This window comes from Sebastes fasciatus, chromosome 18 (genome assembly GCF_043250625.1).
Source record: "Sebastes fasciatus isolate fSebFas1 chromosome 18, fSebFas1.pri, whole genome shotgun sequence".
Classification (NCBI taxonomy): Eukaryota; Metazoa; Chordata; class Actinopteri; order Perciformes; family Sebastidae; genus Sebastes; species Sebastes fasciatus.
In genome coordinates, this window is record NC_133812.1 from 10,683,442 (window position 1) to 10,699,875 (window position 16,434).

General features: G+C 40.6%; 1 protein-coding gene across 2 annotated transcripts in view; it reads left to right on the forward strand.

Annotated features, from left to right (window-relative positions):
• plcb4b (phospholipase C, beta 4b) overlaps positions 1 to 16,434 on the forward strand; it is an 89,311-nt gene that overhangs the window by 56,599 nt on the left and 16,278 nt on the right. For both annotated transcript variants that reach the window (XM_074615712.1, XM_074615713.1), the window contains 17 exons: positions 636 to 716; positions 2,665 to 2,724; positions 5,644 to 5,787; positions 9,411 to 9,490; positions 10,025 to 10,078; positions 10,205 to 10,286; positions 10,399 to 10,499; positions 10,973 to 11,030; positions 11,948 to 12,056; positions 12,692 to 12,902; positions 13,099 to 13,192; positions 13,421 to 13,500; positions 13,620 to 13,704; positions 13,803 to 13,893; positions 14,007 to 14,102; positions 15,039 to 15,187; positions 16,043 to 16,138. In XM_074615712.1, coding sequence (XP_074471813.1) covers positions 636 to 716; positions 2,665 to 2,724; positions 5,644 to 5,787; positions 9,411 to 9,490; positions 10,025 to 10,078; positions 10,205 to 10,286; positions 10,399 to 10,499; positions 10,973 to 11,030; positions 11,948 to 12,056; positions 12,692 to 12,902; positions 13,099 to 13,192; positions 13,421 to 13,500; positions 13,620 to 13,704; positions 13,803 to 13,893; positions 14,007 to 14,102; positions 15,039 to 15,187; positions 16,043 to 16,138 — 1,671 coding nt within the window. The remainder of the gene's footprint in view (positions 1 to 635; positions 717 to 2,664; positions 2,725 to 5,643; positions 5,788 to 9,410; positions 9,491 to 10,024; positions 10,079 to 10,204; positions 10,287 to 10,398; positions 10,500 to 10,972; positions 11,031 to 11,947; positions 12,057 to 12,691; positions 12,903 to 13,098; positions 13,193 to 13,420; positions 13,501 to 13,619; positions 13,705 to 13,802; positions 13,894 to 14,006; positions 14,103 to 15,038; positions 15,188 to 16,042; positions 16,139 to 16,434) is intronic.

Consider the following 16,434-nt stretch of genomic DNA (forward strand, 5'->3'; position numbering starts at 1 on the left):
CTAGTCATCCGTCAGTGCAATCACAGCTTCCAGCAGCTGATTGAACTGAGTGAAAAATGTTTGGGTAAGATAAGCAAGCTGATGTTGGTAGATTTTCTGCTCCGACACTCCTGTTGAGCTGAATAGAGGCCCGCTGCATGTTGCACAGAAGCTGATGGATGGAATATCAGAGTACGTGTGTGCAGAAGCATCATAGCAGCTGTGCGAGCACACTTTTAATCTTGCTCAAACACGTACACAATCACACATGCATCTCACCCAGGGTTGTCCCCGGGATCTAACAGCACAGCACTTCCAGCCACATCATGTTTGCATTTAACAGTTTGTGGCAGTCGCATTTATCTCACTTTGTGTTTGCCCCAGCAATAGGTTTCATCTCCTCCGCACACAACACATGTGTGTGTGTGTGTACATACTGAATGTATTTGCGCATACTTTGCATGTTTTTGCATTTCTCTGTGTCTTTAGGCAGACAGGTACATCTTAGAAAATGAATTAGCTACATCTGTTTATCTGCTTGCGTAAGCCCTGCTTGTGTTAAACAGGCTGACTGTTTAATGTCTTCCCATGTCAAATAAAACCACGTGACTAATGAAGCCCTCTCTCTTATAAAAAAAAAATGTTCCCCTCTGCAGGACCCGTACATCTTTGAGCCAAACTGTCAGATGACGGTGGACGAGTATGGCTTTTTCATCTGCTGGAAGAGTGAGGGAAAGGTATAGCCTCCATCTCTTCTTGTTTGTGTATTCTCTTGTCTAACAGCGGGTCTTCCAAAGTAAAATGTATTTTTATTATCAGTAAAAGCTTTCCTTTGTCCCTGGAAACCTGTAAAACATATAGGAGAATGAGAAGAAGCATATCACAATGCATCATAAAGCATCATCATCACACTGCCACTCAGAAACAGAGTGTGCTAATTTTACTTCAGGAAAGAAGCCCAGTGGCATGTTTGTCAAAAATTCAGATTTTGATGTTATTCTTTGTCAAGCTTTGTGTAACAAGTGAATTTGAATAAGAACACTTCTTACTTAAGGCATGGCCTGGGGGTGTTAGTATTTACATTATGCTACAAGACTCAAATAGTCTGATACTAAAGCAAATAACACTGTTTGATCACCATGACAGAAGACATGTGTGAGATATTGAGTAAATAAAAACAATACATTTAATTGCATAGATCGATATTTTCAGATATTTTAAAAACTTTAAAGGACCATACTGGTGATTTTAGTGTGTTACACAGTGGGCGACCTCCGGGTCTGAAAAGTGAAGCCAATGCTGAAGTGCCTTAAACTTGCATTCTTTCTAATAGCCAGCAGGGGGCGACTCCTCTGGTTGCAAAAAGAAGTCTGATTATATAGAAGTCTATGAGAAAATGAGCCTACTTCTCACTTGATTTATTACCTCAGTAAACATTGTAAACATGAGTTTATGGTCTCAATCTCTCGTTTCAAGTCTTCTTCAATACAGCATGATGTTCATTTAGTAAATTACAGTCCCATTTAGAGTCAAATAGACCATAAAGCAGGGTATGCTTTAGGGCGTGGCTTTCTTGTATTGACAGGTCGCTACCACGGTGTTGTCAGGTGAGGGTGTTGTCCGTGTTTTCGTCTTTGAATTTGAACCCTTTCACAGTGTGTTTTCAGTTCATGAAAGTTAATTGTAACATTTTTGCTCACCTAAAAATGTCTTATTCAGCGTTTTGTTGTACTTAGTTCCACCCTCTAGTGTCACCTCTGGTTGCAAAAAAAAAACAATGGCAATGGCCAAAAACCAAGATGGCAACAGCCAACATGCCAAATTCAAAGCTTCAAAACCGTAGTCCACAAACCAATGGGTGAAATCATAATACTGCCACTCAGAAACAGAGTAAGCTATATTCTGGTATTGTGCTTATTTGACTTCAGGAAAGAAGCCCAGTGGCATGTTTGTCAAAAATTCAGAATGTTATGTTATTCTTTGTTAAGCTTTGTGTAACAAGTGAATTTGAATAAGAAGACTTCTTACTTAAGGCATGGCCTGGGGGTGTTAGTATTTACATCGTGCTACGGGACTCAAATAGTCTGGTACTAAAGCAAATAACACTGTTTGATCATCGTGACAGAAGACATGTGTGAGATATTGAGTAAATAAAAACAATACATCCACTTCTTATATACAGTCTATGGTGCTACACTAACTGCATATCCTTTCTAATGACCATTTTCCAAAGCATATTATTAGATTGATTTCCTTCCCTCTATACGGCCAGTTATTTTCAATGCTGGTACGGTATTAAAATCAACAAGGGGAGAATATAGGTGATCCAACTCAACATCAAAACCTGGAAACATGACAAACAAATATCTTTCTATGCATTGTTTATACCTGCTCATCTGCTAATCTGACATCAACAAACAAAGGAGGAAATGTGATAGGTATTGGAAACTTGATTATGAGACAGACATGTAGGTGTTACTCATCATAACCTACGTTAATAACTTGTCAGATGCTGAGAGATTGTGGTGTCGCCACTGTGTATTAAGAAATGATTGCAAAAAACAAACAGAATGCACTGTGACTCATCCGTCTTGTTTTCTTAATCTTTTCCCCGTCTCCACCTGCTATCACATCCTTCCCTCTACCTATATTCTCTTTATCTTTTTCTGTGTATCTCTCCTGCAGGAAGGCCAGGTTCTCGAGTGTTCCCTCATCAACAGTATTCGTGTCGGTGCCGTCCCGAAGGTGAGACCTCAGGAAAGACAATTTCCTCGCTTTCTGTTTTTACAACGTTCACGCTCTCTGCACATCCCCACCCAACATCCAGTCTCTTGCTCCCACAGTGACACTCCGTGGTAAAGTCCTGGGGAGACGTTATTCGTGCTTTAATTAGCCGAGGCTACGGCGGAGTGTTCCATCGATCGACTGACTGATCTGGGACTCTCCGTCGAGTTCTCGCTCCTGAGCTTCTCTCTCTGCCGGATTCACCAGGGGCACCAGCAGAACATAAACATGAAATATTAAACTCATCAATATTTATACAACGGTGCCCGGGTATAGCTGCAGGATGTATCTGAATATTTTTTGTGTGCTTTTGACCCAGAGAGGAATAATGAAAAGACTGTGCTTCAGGGCCTATTATGATGTGCTGTCAGGGGACGACTGGGCTAAGGAGCTCACACTGTGGGAGCAAAACCTCACAGGTATAAGACGTTCTGTCTCTGTCAGAATGACTTTTCCCACTCCTCTAATAGGAAACTAATCTTGAAACAGCTGATGATGCACTGACCAGCTGCATTATTCTGTATTTTCAGAGCAGCTGGCAACCAATCAGTTATTTATTTTAGCTGGTATGGAGCCAGATATACAGATCTGTATGGTTTCTCTGTATATTAAATATTGATTCATGCAGTTTTGCCTTGACAGTGACACATTATGTGGTAGTATTTGGCAACGTATAGAGCAGATGAATTATGAAAGCTGTTACGGGAATACCCATGCGGACTCCTGCTTCTAATTAGAATGCAAACCTGTCAAGCCACGAAAAGTCAAACACCTGACAGGAGACACTGGTGTGTACAGAAGCATTACCAGGTTGTATATGTACTGTTGACAGCAGGAGGTGGTCTGTTTGCTCGAGGCCTCCGTGTGGACGTGTGTGTGTGTGTGTATACATGTGTAAGGGCACGTATACAGATCCTGCAGCCTGATAGCAGCTCCTCCTGTTTGTTCTAACGCTGTATACTGTCTTGTAAGTAGCACACTAAGAACAACAGAGAAACACCGGGCTTCTCCTCAGAGGCTAACACGGTTACACGAGCCCCCGAGAGCTGTTTCACATAATCCAATGAGCGAGGAGAGATGAATGGCATTGGATGATTGCTGGCTGGGGTTTTAAAACGGCTGAGCCTGTTTGCCTGTTGCTGTTAATTCAATCATATAACCGAAATACATTACACTCTTCCATGGCGACGAAGGTGGCAGGCTGAAATCTGAAAAAGATGGGCGAGGAGGAGTCGTGCTGTGTTTTTGATAGCGAGAGAATGTTTTCATGGATTTTAGCGGTCATGTCATGCTAAACTGTGGTGACGACCGTAGATTATCCTGAGGAACATAACCAGGGTAACTGCACGTCTTTAAACGTCATATCTAATGTCTTAAAAAACAAGACTTTAACTCTATTTTAGACACGTATATGCCTTTTATAAGACTTTGAATGAATATATTTTATAAGTGTTTAATGTCGGTTTTATTATTTGTTGTAGAATTAGATCATGTTATTGGTGGAGGGACTTTGGAAAGTAAGAAACAGAATTAAGTAAAAGCCATTCATTTCACCAAAAGATGTAGTTTGGACCAATAATAGGGTTAGTTTTGTTTTAATATGGAGCCTCACATTTTTAGTTCGTCAAGCACATGCAAATGTATTCTTAGATTAATAGTGGCGGGATGGGGTTTATATAACATTTCCTGCTGTGATTTTTCTTATAATATTGTATATCTTCCTGACATTCATTATGTGCTCAATCAGAATCCAAATCCAAGTCTGTTTTTGGTGCTTTTTGGTTGTTAATTTTAGTTTTACTGACAAGGTAGCATTTAAAAGAAAAGATCTGAAACCTGTTGATTTGCGTTGTCCCGTACTCAGCCCTGAAACATCATGATAGAAGCAGATGTTGGTACAGTGCAGACATTAAAACCCACTGACAGTGAAGACAACAAATCATTTTTTGAGTGTCAAAGTATTTGTATTCTCAGCATAAACTCTGTCCAACATGTCCAGTAAATAGAAACCTTTCTCAGAAGTATGCATTTTAATAATCAACCGTTTAACTGTTATCCGACATTAAGCATTTTAACTGATTAACGCCGTCGGTTAAACGGTTAAAATAAATACTCATAATTAGGTAAAAAGCTGTTCCCCTGCATAGCCTTGCATTTGTCAACTATATGGTGATTGCTTTTTGGCTTTGAATGAAGTTAAGCCAAACTACACACACACACACACACACATTTACTTAACAAACAGAAGCAACCAGAACATCCTATGAGCCAATCCTCTTCATATTCCAATTTATGTAAGTTACATAATGTTACTAACACTTGACTGCCAACCTTGTCCTTCCTCGTCCAGTAAAGTGGTGTCTGAAGTGTTGCTTTCCAGCACTGTCGAACACATCCAAATCTGGACTCCGTAGAACTTTTCGAGCTGCAAAGATTTCTTTTGTATTTAGTATTGTAATCTGTTCCTCCATGATGCATCCGTCCGTTGTATCCCTTTTTAGCTGATATGGGCTTTAAAAGTCTCCCTAGCATGATCCTTACAGTATATCATACTTTTCAACAACCTGAGGCTTTTCCACAACACCACTAAACATTTCAACTGCCTTCTCTCTAAACTCATTTCCCATTGTGTTTTCTTGTCAGAGACTATTTACTGCAACAATACCAGAATATGAAATTAAAACCTCCCACTTAGATTCCTTGCATTTCCTCTTCTAACTCCTCTTTCTGAGATTATTCAACACTTGGACAGCCTACACCACCACTTTACTTCTCATTTGTTATCTATCTTTCTTTCCGTCTTCATTTCTTTTTTGTCTTTCTAGGCATGTATTGTCTGGCATCGTTTTTCTAAACTGTCTTGCTTTCTCTTTTTCTCAGGAACCCAAGATCTTGGCATCATTCGAGGCCCTTGGAAAGACGGAGGCAGACTTGGAGGGCTGCATCATCTGCATCTGCAGCGGCACAGACCTGGTCAACCTTAACTTCATGTTCATGGTGGCGGAGAGCCCCGACACAGCCAGGGTAAATACATGCATGCACTATATTTCCACTGCTCGCTGCTTTGGCGCTTTGGGAGTTAAATGTTAAAATGATACCGATGACATGTAGACCTTGAGAATAGTTTTTTTTCTAGGACTGTCAATTGATTAAAATATTTAATTGTGATTAATCACGATTTATCACACACTTTTTTATCTGTTTAAAATGTACCTTAAAGTGAGATTTGTCAAGTATTAAATACTCTTATCAACATGGGAGTGGGCAAATATGCTTGTTTTATGCAAATGTATGTATATATTTATTATTGGAAATCAATTAACAACACAAAACAATGACAGATATTGTCCAGAAACCCTCACAGGTACTGCATTTAGCATTAAGAATATGCTCAAATAATAACATGGCAAACTGCAGCCCAACAGGCAACAACAGCTGTCAGTGTGTCAGTGTGCTGACTTGACTATGACTTGCCCAAAACTGCATGTGATTATCATAAAGTGGGCATGTCTGTAAAGGGGAGACTCGTGGGTACCCATAGAACCCATTTTCATTCACATATCTTGAGTTTTTCCTTGCCAAAATGTAGCGCACATTTAGAGTGTTATTTATCCTCCTTCACAACAAGCTACTATGACAATGGATTCCTTAAGTTTTTCTAATTTCATATGATGCCAGTATCTTCACTCTAGCTTTAAAACTGAGCCCACTACAACCTCCGAAAGATCGATTGCGTTAATGCATTAAAGAAATTAGTGGCGTTAAAACGAACTTGTGTTACCGCGTTATTATCCCGTTAACTTTGGCAGCCCTATTTTTTTTCATATTCAAAGTCAGTGCAGTTTTGGACAAATCCAACGTGTATTGTATATCTGTATTTACTTATTTAGATGAATGTTCACGATGGTCAGAAAACATATATGTGGTCTGGAAACGTAGCCAATGTAAACTCTGCTTAGCACCTGGAGTACAGCCCTAATTCATTCAACATTTCCACATTATACAGTATAAAGGCTAAAAGAACCCCGACACAGCACATATTTATTTCAGAAACAAAGCAAATTGCCAGGTGAATGGTTCATACACCAACTCCTACACAAGGCAGATCTTGCCTTGGTTCAGTCTGATAAAGAGACACATTTGGAATGAGTCATTTCTGTGTCTCACCCCATCTCTATCTCCCTGTGTGCCTCCTGCACTTCTGCTTTTGCTGTTATTTTCTGATCCTTTTTGTCTCGCTCTTAGTCTACTCTCTCTCTCTCTCTCTCTTTCATTTCTCTCTATTTTTCTTCCCACTCATCTAAGAAAAAGCTCTGTGAGAAATCTGACTGCCTTATTGAGTAGAGAAACACCTCTCCATCCAACCTTCTGTTTATCACTTTCTGTTTCTCACTCATCCCTTCATTTCTGTTTTGGGCTGAGACAGATGACACCCCGTCCTCTCTCTCTCTCAACTCTCTACTCTCTTTTTATCAGCAGACATTAATATTATTGCTGACCCCTGCTGGCAAACCTCCAAAGATTGTACACAACCTGTATAGCCCACAATACACAACTGTATGTGTAGATTCAATTTCAATTTCCTGGAGCTGAATTTATCCGGATTTGAAGAATGACACTTCTCAGATGAACCAAAAAACTGCAGTGTCAGTAGAGGTATAATGGAAATGCTTTACACTAAGAGAATTAAAACCAATGTCCACCATTCTTCAAATGAGATAATTAGCATTATTCTATATTTTCTTATTGTCAACAAATCCAATAAAAACCTGTCCTACCCTGTCCGTGGTACTCGAGTCGGCTCCAAGCCCTTTTGTTCCTGTTAAAGATGTAAATCTTTTAAAAGGAGTCACAAATGTATAGCTTCATTTTTAAAAGGCAAAATAATCTCCTAAAAACAGCTGCGCACTGCGGTTTTTATAAAACAGTACCCATTTGTTGGGGACTATTTTTAGCCGCAGATTAATACACATTCGGTATGCTAGTGAGTATTTACAGCAGCAGGATGGTGTATGTGGGATTGACTCAAAATAAACTACAGAGCCTATGTTCATAATGATAAAGAAACACATCACCCAGTGCAACAGTGTGGCTCGTTGATGTGTTTAAATAGTTTCTGACAACAATGTAGGTCTATGGCAAAGAGGAATAAACTTTATCAGGCTTATTAGTCTGATAAATCCATTGTTTGTTTTGGTCTTTTTATGGGATTTGTTGAAAATAAAAAGCGACGAATATATCGGCAGCATTATCTTTTGACCTTGTGGCAAAGGTTAGGATGACTGTTTAACATTACAGGCAACCTCAAGGCAAAGAAAACCAATGGGGAATAAAAGAAAACAGTAAAAGTGAGCTATCTTCTATTTAGTGACAAATCCAGTGTGGCCCAAGGGTTTAGCAGTAATTGAAAGACACAGAGCCAAAGCAAGAAAAAGCACTTTGACAACAGAAAGTGAGTGTAATTTTCCTCCGCCTCAGGGTTGTCAACCCAGAGTAGATAACATACGAATAGTTGTTTACATGAATGTACGTCTGTCATCGTTTATGTCATCCACAATTGTTTGTCTCTGAAGATCATTCAAGTGCTGAGAAAAGAATGATTTAAAGTCACAGCACACTGTTATCCGTGAGAAAAAATAGTTTTGATGTAATGTATTTAAAATGTCAGTTCTGACAAAAAAAAGTCCCCAGAACTCAATACCAACAGCCGGTTTCAAACCAAACTGAAAATGCATGTGCCGGGCACAGATCTGTTTATTTGGCACGGCAGCGGTGGTGTTTATGCATCTCCCATGAGAGGGTGTTTTTGTGGTGATAGGTGTTATAAATGATGTTGATGGTGCTCTGGAGAGCTTTCTGCCCACAGGGTTGCCAATGATATTCATGCAACAGCCTTCAGCAGGGAGGCACAAACACACACGCATCCACACATACCCCTAGATCCAGGTACATGTCCTTGTGCCACACACATTTATTCCTGCCATTTCGGTCCCCCTCCCTCACACAGACACAAACGCACCATGACACCATCACCACTTCCCAGCATGCAGGTGGCCCTAAGTAGCAGACCTCGGGAGATGACAGAGTTATTTACATCAGCAGACACACGTTCACACAACACACACACACATGCACACAGGGCTTCACGCCCGAACAGACCACCCCTGCTGCACCCGTTATCTTGTTTAATGTTTTTATAATGATGTCAGTAATAATTTGCGTGTGGAAGTGGAGGACAGACGGAGGACAAAGACGGGAGAGTTACAATCAAAGACATTCAGAGACAGAAAGACCAAATCAGTCAAAGTTGTTCAGATTATCATCTTCAGTGACGTGTGTGTTGATGCAGGCAGCAGTGTATTCATGTATAGTTACAAGGCCTTCTTCTAGCTGTTTGTTTACTGTCACTGTGTGTAGCCTTGCAGCAGCTCACTGTGTTTATCACTGCGAGTGTATTCTCATATGTGTGTGCATGTGTTCCTGATTGTGTGTGTGTGTGTGTGTGTGTGTGTGTGTGTGAATTAAGAGGCAATTAATTTGCCTGTGTTTACGTCCCCAAAGACACTCACTTCTAAACACAATGCTACTTTGGTCGGTCAGTGTGTTGAGCGAGTGTGTCCTGAATGCTGTGCTTGTTCTGTTTGCAGAAGTGGATCGAGGGTTTGAGGTCAGTGATTCACAACTTTAAGGCCAACAACGTCTGTCCAATGACCTGCCTCAAGAAACAGTAAGTGCATTTTTACAGCAACACTCCCAGCATGTCTTAATAATCTCTATAAACACATTCTGCATTCACATGTAGAATGTGTAGGCAACGGGTCAAGAAGCGATCTGGTTTCCGTTTGTAGTCAGAGTAGTATTGACCAATCACGTTCGAGCAGGCTTTGGTTGAATGCTTGTAAACCGGCTACTTGTGAAAACAATCCGATCGTACACGTCGTCTCTCAACTCCAACTCCATTCTTGTATCTCAAGTTGCTAATCGGACTATAAACAATGAGCAGCGCACAGAAGAGGAAGTCTTGGCCCAGATATCCGCTGGCTACACCAGAACCCCCAGAAATATAGCCCCCAGAGGCTTATCCGTCGTCACACTGATAGCCGATGGGTGCTGCGATTGATGTCTTAATGATCTCATCTTAATTATCTGAACAGTTTTAAGTTCAGTTAAATTTTTCTCTAAAATCTGTGTGATATAATTCTGGTAAGAAATCAGCCCTTTTTCTAATCTGTGCTTTTTGTTTTCCAATTTCCTTCTCTAGTTGGATGAGAATGTGCTTCCAGACCAATGTGAATGGGAAGATTCCCGTGAGAGGGTAAGAGTAAATGAATGGGATATTTGGTCAACCATTGTGCCATCCCATTTTTTACTGTAATTTGGCTCACTCAGCTTTGCTCCTCTTTACCTGTCTTCCTCTCTCTCTCTCTCTCCCTTTTTACAGCATTACTCGAACATTTGCATCAGGAAAGACCGAGAAGGGGATCTTTCAGGCTCTGAAGGATCTTGGCCTTCCCAGTGGAAAGGTCAGACCACACTGACTGCAGACTCTAGTGGTCAGACGGCTCATATGGCACATTGAACCGTATGTTTATAGCTCCCATGTTAACGAACGGCGGGCTTGTTTATCTTCCGCAGAATGATGAGATCGAACCATCAGATTTCACCTATGACATTTTCTACGCGCTCACACAGAAGATCTGCCCTCGCACAGACATAGAGGAACTCTTCAAAAACATGTGAGTCTCCTTTTTCTTTCTTTTTTAAACCTGCCTGCCCTCTTCTTTGTAATTGTAACGTTATACCTCAAAATTAATACTAGAACCAATCCTCCAAATAAATAACTTAACAGTAGCACCCTTGCATTGTTTCTCCCCATGTTACCTAAATAGAACAATGATACACCCACTGTTGAAATATTCCCCCAAGTGTGAGGTCTTCCATCTTGTTGGAAATAATCAGGACAAATGTTTCTGCGCCTGCTGCACTAACTACGTCTGGACGGCCTAACCTGCTTCCACAGTTCAACATTAATTACGAGTGAAGATTAACATGTTATTACTAAACGTGTAACATTTATTGAGTATGATCCCCTTTTTTTTAAAGACTGCTTGCTAATTTTAACTGACTGACTGTGTGAATGACGGAGGATGTCTATTTTTTAAGAAGCATAACATTTTGTTTGTTTTTTTTCTAATTAATTCCTTTGCAGCAATGGGAACAAAACTGATTATTTAACTGTAGAGCAGTTAGTCAGCTTTCTGAATGAAGTAAGCTCTTTATCATTCATTAACTTGTCTGTGTTTTGCTTGCTGGCGCCGCCTCTCTGCAACTCTCCCCCTGCATTGCCGCCCGTCCTGCTCTGGGTAGAAGTTGCCCTCCAACTCGGACTGGACATCAGCCGACCCTCATTAAATGTCCTTTAATGAGGTGGACAAAGTATTTAACCTCCAGTCAACCTGCAAGGGCAACTTCCACCAGCTCCCCCTATTCTGCATCCCCGCCCCTCATCCCATTCCCCCGTGTTCTCCCTACCGCGGCTTGCCTTCCTCGTGTCTGATTGGTGTTGCCATGGCAACGGGAGGGTAGAGGTTTCCCGTCCTGTTGCTTCCTGCTCGGCTCATCTCGTTTCCTGCTGTCTGTGTCTTGTTTTCTGTGGCCGTGCTCTCTCCTGTTTGGTTGAATACCTGCTTGGTCCCTCCGCTGTGAAGTCGCGTGTGTGCTGCTTCATGCCCCCAATCCTGTGCATCACGCATCTAGACCCGCCAATGGAGTCGAACCTTTGGTTAGATTAATTCCCACCTGGCTTTGTGAGTGGGCGCTGGCATTATAATGATGTTTTGATGCTGATGCTTTTAAGCAAAACACTGCACCTGTTAGTTTCTTTTTTGAACATCTTAGAATTCAAATGTTGTTTGTTACATCCTGTTTTATACCTGCGTGCTCTCTATTTAAGACCACAATAATTAAGTTATTAAAAGCAACTGTATTGATTTAATTGATATTAATCAAAATAAGGAAATTACATTCTTGAAATGAGCACTGTTGGTACCTTTTTCCCATGTTGCATTAAGTTGTCCTGTGTGTCAGTGGATGATGTATTTGTCCAGTTTGTTAAGAAATAAGTATACTGTATGTATAGACAATACATGTGTGGACTAAACAGCGTGTGCGTGTTGCTCCTCAGAGCCAGCGTGACCCTAGGTTAAATGAGATCCTGTTCCCGTTCTACGACCCCAAGAGAGCCATGCAGATCATCGAGAAATATGAGCGAGATGATGAGCTGAAGAAGAAAGGTAGAGTAGAAGCGTGGAGGGAAACGTGAGGCATTGTAGATATTCTAGGCTGTGCTGCCATCTGCCTGTGTACCTTTGAAACTACAGTATTTTGCATCAGGTTATTGGCACAGTTCTCTGCCAAAATAGATTATTTTCAAACTCTGTTTTGTTTTCCCTGTTCCTGTCGTTCTGACAAATGAACAAACAGTTAACTGGTAACTCCTCAATAAATATACACTCAGCGGGTCAAAGCATCATGAAATGGTTAAACCTCTGAAAGCTGTAAAGCGGATCTGCCGACATCTGATTTTCAATCATCTATAGCCTGGAGCTTGCACATGTTGCAATTTTAGATGAGTAAGATTATATAACTAATTAAAGAGTCATTTTAATTATAATGAACGGCCTAGCAAAAAGACTGTTCAAGTACTCAAAATGTTATGTCATGTGAGTTTTCATATCCACAATGATTTTAAACTTTATTTTAATTAACGAATACAATTTTGGTTTCTATAGAGGTAATAATACTACGTTCTGTCTGTATGAAATGCCCGTTTTTTGGAAGTTCATTATATTTTTCTAATATAATAAAGAAACATTTGGATTTATCCTCAATCCTATTAACTTCCACCCCCTCGGTCCTCCTCCCCCAGGTCAAATGTCCAGTGATGGGTTCTGCCGGTACCTGATGTCAGACGAAAATGCTCCAGTTTTCTTGGACCGGCTGGAGCTCTACCAGGAAATGGAACAGCCGCTGGCCCACTACTTCATCAGCTCCTCCCACAACACCTACCTGACAGGGCGACAGTTTGGAGGGAAGTCTTCAGTAGAGATGTACCGCCAGGTCCTGCTGTCTGGGTGCAGGTGCGTAAGTGTGCCGTGGTCTGTTATGATGGTATAATACGTGTGAGGGGTGTGCACACATGCATCCCATTGCATTTATACAAACAGTCTAAACAGGTAACAGCTTAGTTAAAGCTTCTCAATGTACATTATATGACGTAGACATCATCAGTGGATACCTGCATGTACAGTTTCTGTGTGCTACCCATCCTGTCAGATGTGTGGAGCTGGACTGCTGGGATGGGAAAGGAGAGGACCAGGAGCCCATTATCACTCATGGCAAGGCCATGTGCACAGACATCCTGTTCAAGGTGAACACACACACACCCTTACATACACACACAGCAATATAGTACTGCTCATTGCAACAGTTGAGTCTTTTTCTGGCTGCTTCAATTGTATTGCATGAGGTATGCCTGCCCCCGTGTGTTGAGAGTATGGTATTGCACATATTACAACTTTGTACTCTTTTTTGTTCTGGTCTTTTCCTGCTTTATTTTTTCCTCTTCACTTGACTCATCTTCCTCCTTTTCCAACAGGATGTTATCCAAGCCATCAAGGAGACAGCCTTTGTGACCTCAGACTACCCTGTTATTTTGTCCTTTGAAAACCATTGCAGGTATGTGTACAACTTGTAATAAGCAGGGGTGTTAATGCATAATGGTTTTGCTATTACTATTTTCTCATAGATACAGTACGTGGACCCAATGCATTCTGTATGTGTGTGTGTATCACCAGTAAACCACAGCAGTACAAGATGGCCAAGTATTGTGAGGAGACCTTCGGTGAGTTCCTCCTCAAACAGCCTCTGGAAAACTACCCGGTAAATACTCTCTCTGATTCACAATGTCTCTCAGAGTTGATTGCATTTTGATGATAGTCCTCTTTATTTAAATGTGTGATTATGTTCCCCTGTGACAGATTGAATCTGGGCGTCCCTTACCCTCTCCAAATGACCTCAAACGTAAAATCCTCATCAAAAACAAACGCTTGAAACCTGAAGTTGAACAGAGTACGTATACAATGCAGCCTAATTGTTGACTTGTTAAATCTCTGTTCATTATATGGTTTACTGGTTTGACCTGTGTTTGTGTCTGTGTGTGTGTGTGTGTGTGTGTCATACAGAACAACTAGAGGCCTTTAAAAAACACATGGAGGCAGGAGAGACCAACACCCCCGCCATCATTATGGGAGAGGAGATTGAAGAGGAAATAGAGAACGGTCAGCTAAAAGACTGAGTGTGTGTGTGTGTGTGTGTGTGTGTGTGTGTGTGTGTGTTATAGGGATTTCACGACACCAGAAATCTAGTAGTCGATACCAATACCAGTGAATTTCCACTATTAGTTATAGTAAGAAAACAGCAGAGGCTGTACACGCACACACTCTGTATATATGGTATATCCTCAGATTGCATGCAGCAGTTTAAATTGACTGACGTGACAGACTATTAGACCATTAAATATTTATTTAAAATGCAAATATATTTTGACGACAGTAAAAAAGCACCACTTTTCAGAGATTTAGCAATAAACAACAAAAGATAGAAATTCAGTTCAGTTTTTTCCCCCACGAGTGAGTCCTCTTCTCAAACAAATTAATAAAGGATCTTTGAAAAAGTAAACAAACCCAACATCTCGAAGGCGCTGTTGTGTGTGCGTGTGTCAAACTCCGACACACAGAGAGCAGAGGACAGAAGCCTTCAGAGAGTTACTCACCAAACAGAAAATCCACCCGCATTTGGTAGAAAAAGAGTACCGTCACGTTTTTAGAATTTTGGCATGGACTTGGTACCGAAGTATCGGTTCTCGTGACATCTCTAGTGTGTTATAAAGGAGTTATGGAGGAGAAGGCGTTTTATGCTGACATGTAGACAACGTGACCTTATCAAAGATCTTTTAAACAATCATGTTTGAAATGAAAACGTTTGGCGAACAGTCATTTTAATGGCTTTTAATTTGATTTCATAAAGATCACAATGTTTAAAGAATAAACAGGAAATCCTCAAAAAGCTGCAGCACGTGCACACTGTAAAGTAAGATTAGTGTCACAGCTTGTTCAAATAAAGACTGAATGCTTCAAGTCGTGCAAAAATGTTAACATTTGGAGAAAATATGCGCTCCAAAACAAATGTCTCTGTGTTAATATGTGTGTGTGTAGGAGAAAAGGAGGTGGAGGATAAGGTTTTGAATTCAGAAACCCCCAGCATTCTGTCAGAGGCATCCACTGAGAAAGAGGCCAATAGTGTTTCCCAGAGTAACGCTGTCAGCTCGACGAAAGTGGAAGACCGCAGCAACAGTATTAAGAAGGTGAGTTGTCACTTTGAAGATTGTTTGGCTTCTGAAATGATCAAATTAACCGTTAACACTGCCATGAACCAATCATGCCTTAAGCTTCCTGTAAAGTACACCTCACCTCTGGCCTCAGAACTATAAAATATTGCTTCCTTTAGTTAACTTTACCTAAATATAGGACAGAGTGGTCTAACTCAAAGGTTTGATAAATGCAGCATCCATACCAGTATGTCTTATGCCAATTCCTCTCGTATACTGCTCTACATAACTGCCTCAAAATTGGGAAATTTTAATGTCAAATCCTATACATTCAAAAAGATAAAAAATGTACAATTTGTATCCATGATAGAGTAGCGACAAAATTTGATTTGCTCCACTACCTAACAACTCCAAAGATCAAGTGAAATGATGTACATAGTACTGTATATGCCCTTAGAACAACAGCAGAGTAGCACTCTACCTTTACTGTACCTATGTGGCAAAAGCTTTCTGTTCTGAAGTGCTTACTGAAACTGAAATAACAAAATTAGGGAATAAGAATTGGCTGGAATGTCTTTTTTTCTAAAAATGAAAAATACATTTTAAAGTTTCAAGTTTATTTCGTTTATATAGTACTTTAACAAACACAATTAAAAGCCAGAGAATAAAAATGGGGTGCATATTAAGGTGCATCTTAAAAGCATCAACAGACTCAGCCTGTCTTAACGGCGTCCGGCAGGCTAGTCCAAAGCCGAGGAGGAGCCTCTACAGAAAAAGCCATCATTTAATAAGTCCATCATTTAAGAACTAAAGTGCCGACATGAATTTTGAGAGGGAACTTTCAAAAGAGCATTTTGTCTTTGTGTGTGTTTTATCCGTCTGCGTTTTCAGGTGCCTGACGATGATGTGACAGAGATGTCTGAAGTCACAGAAGCAACAGACGCCACAGATATCTCAGAAGCATCTGACCAAGACAATAACAAGAAGGTGAGCACACTACTGCCACTTCACTTTTACAGTCTCTCACACTTAATCACTTCTTAGTAAAATCCAAACGTCATGTATGGGTTAATGCGTCAGACCGATCCAGTTTGAGTGTGTGTGTCTGTGTGAAACATAGGTCTCAGAAGTGTATATATACACACATAAAATGCATGGTTGGAGAACTGTGTAGGAATGGCTGTAATCATGTTTAGGTTTGAATCTTTGCGCTGCTTTAGTGAAGCAATTGCAGCATAGCACCATCTCCTGGAATGTCAAGTCTGTTCAGTTTCTGTGGTTCA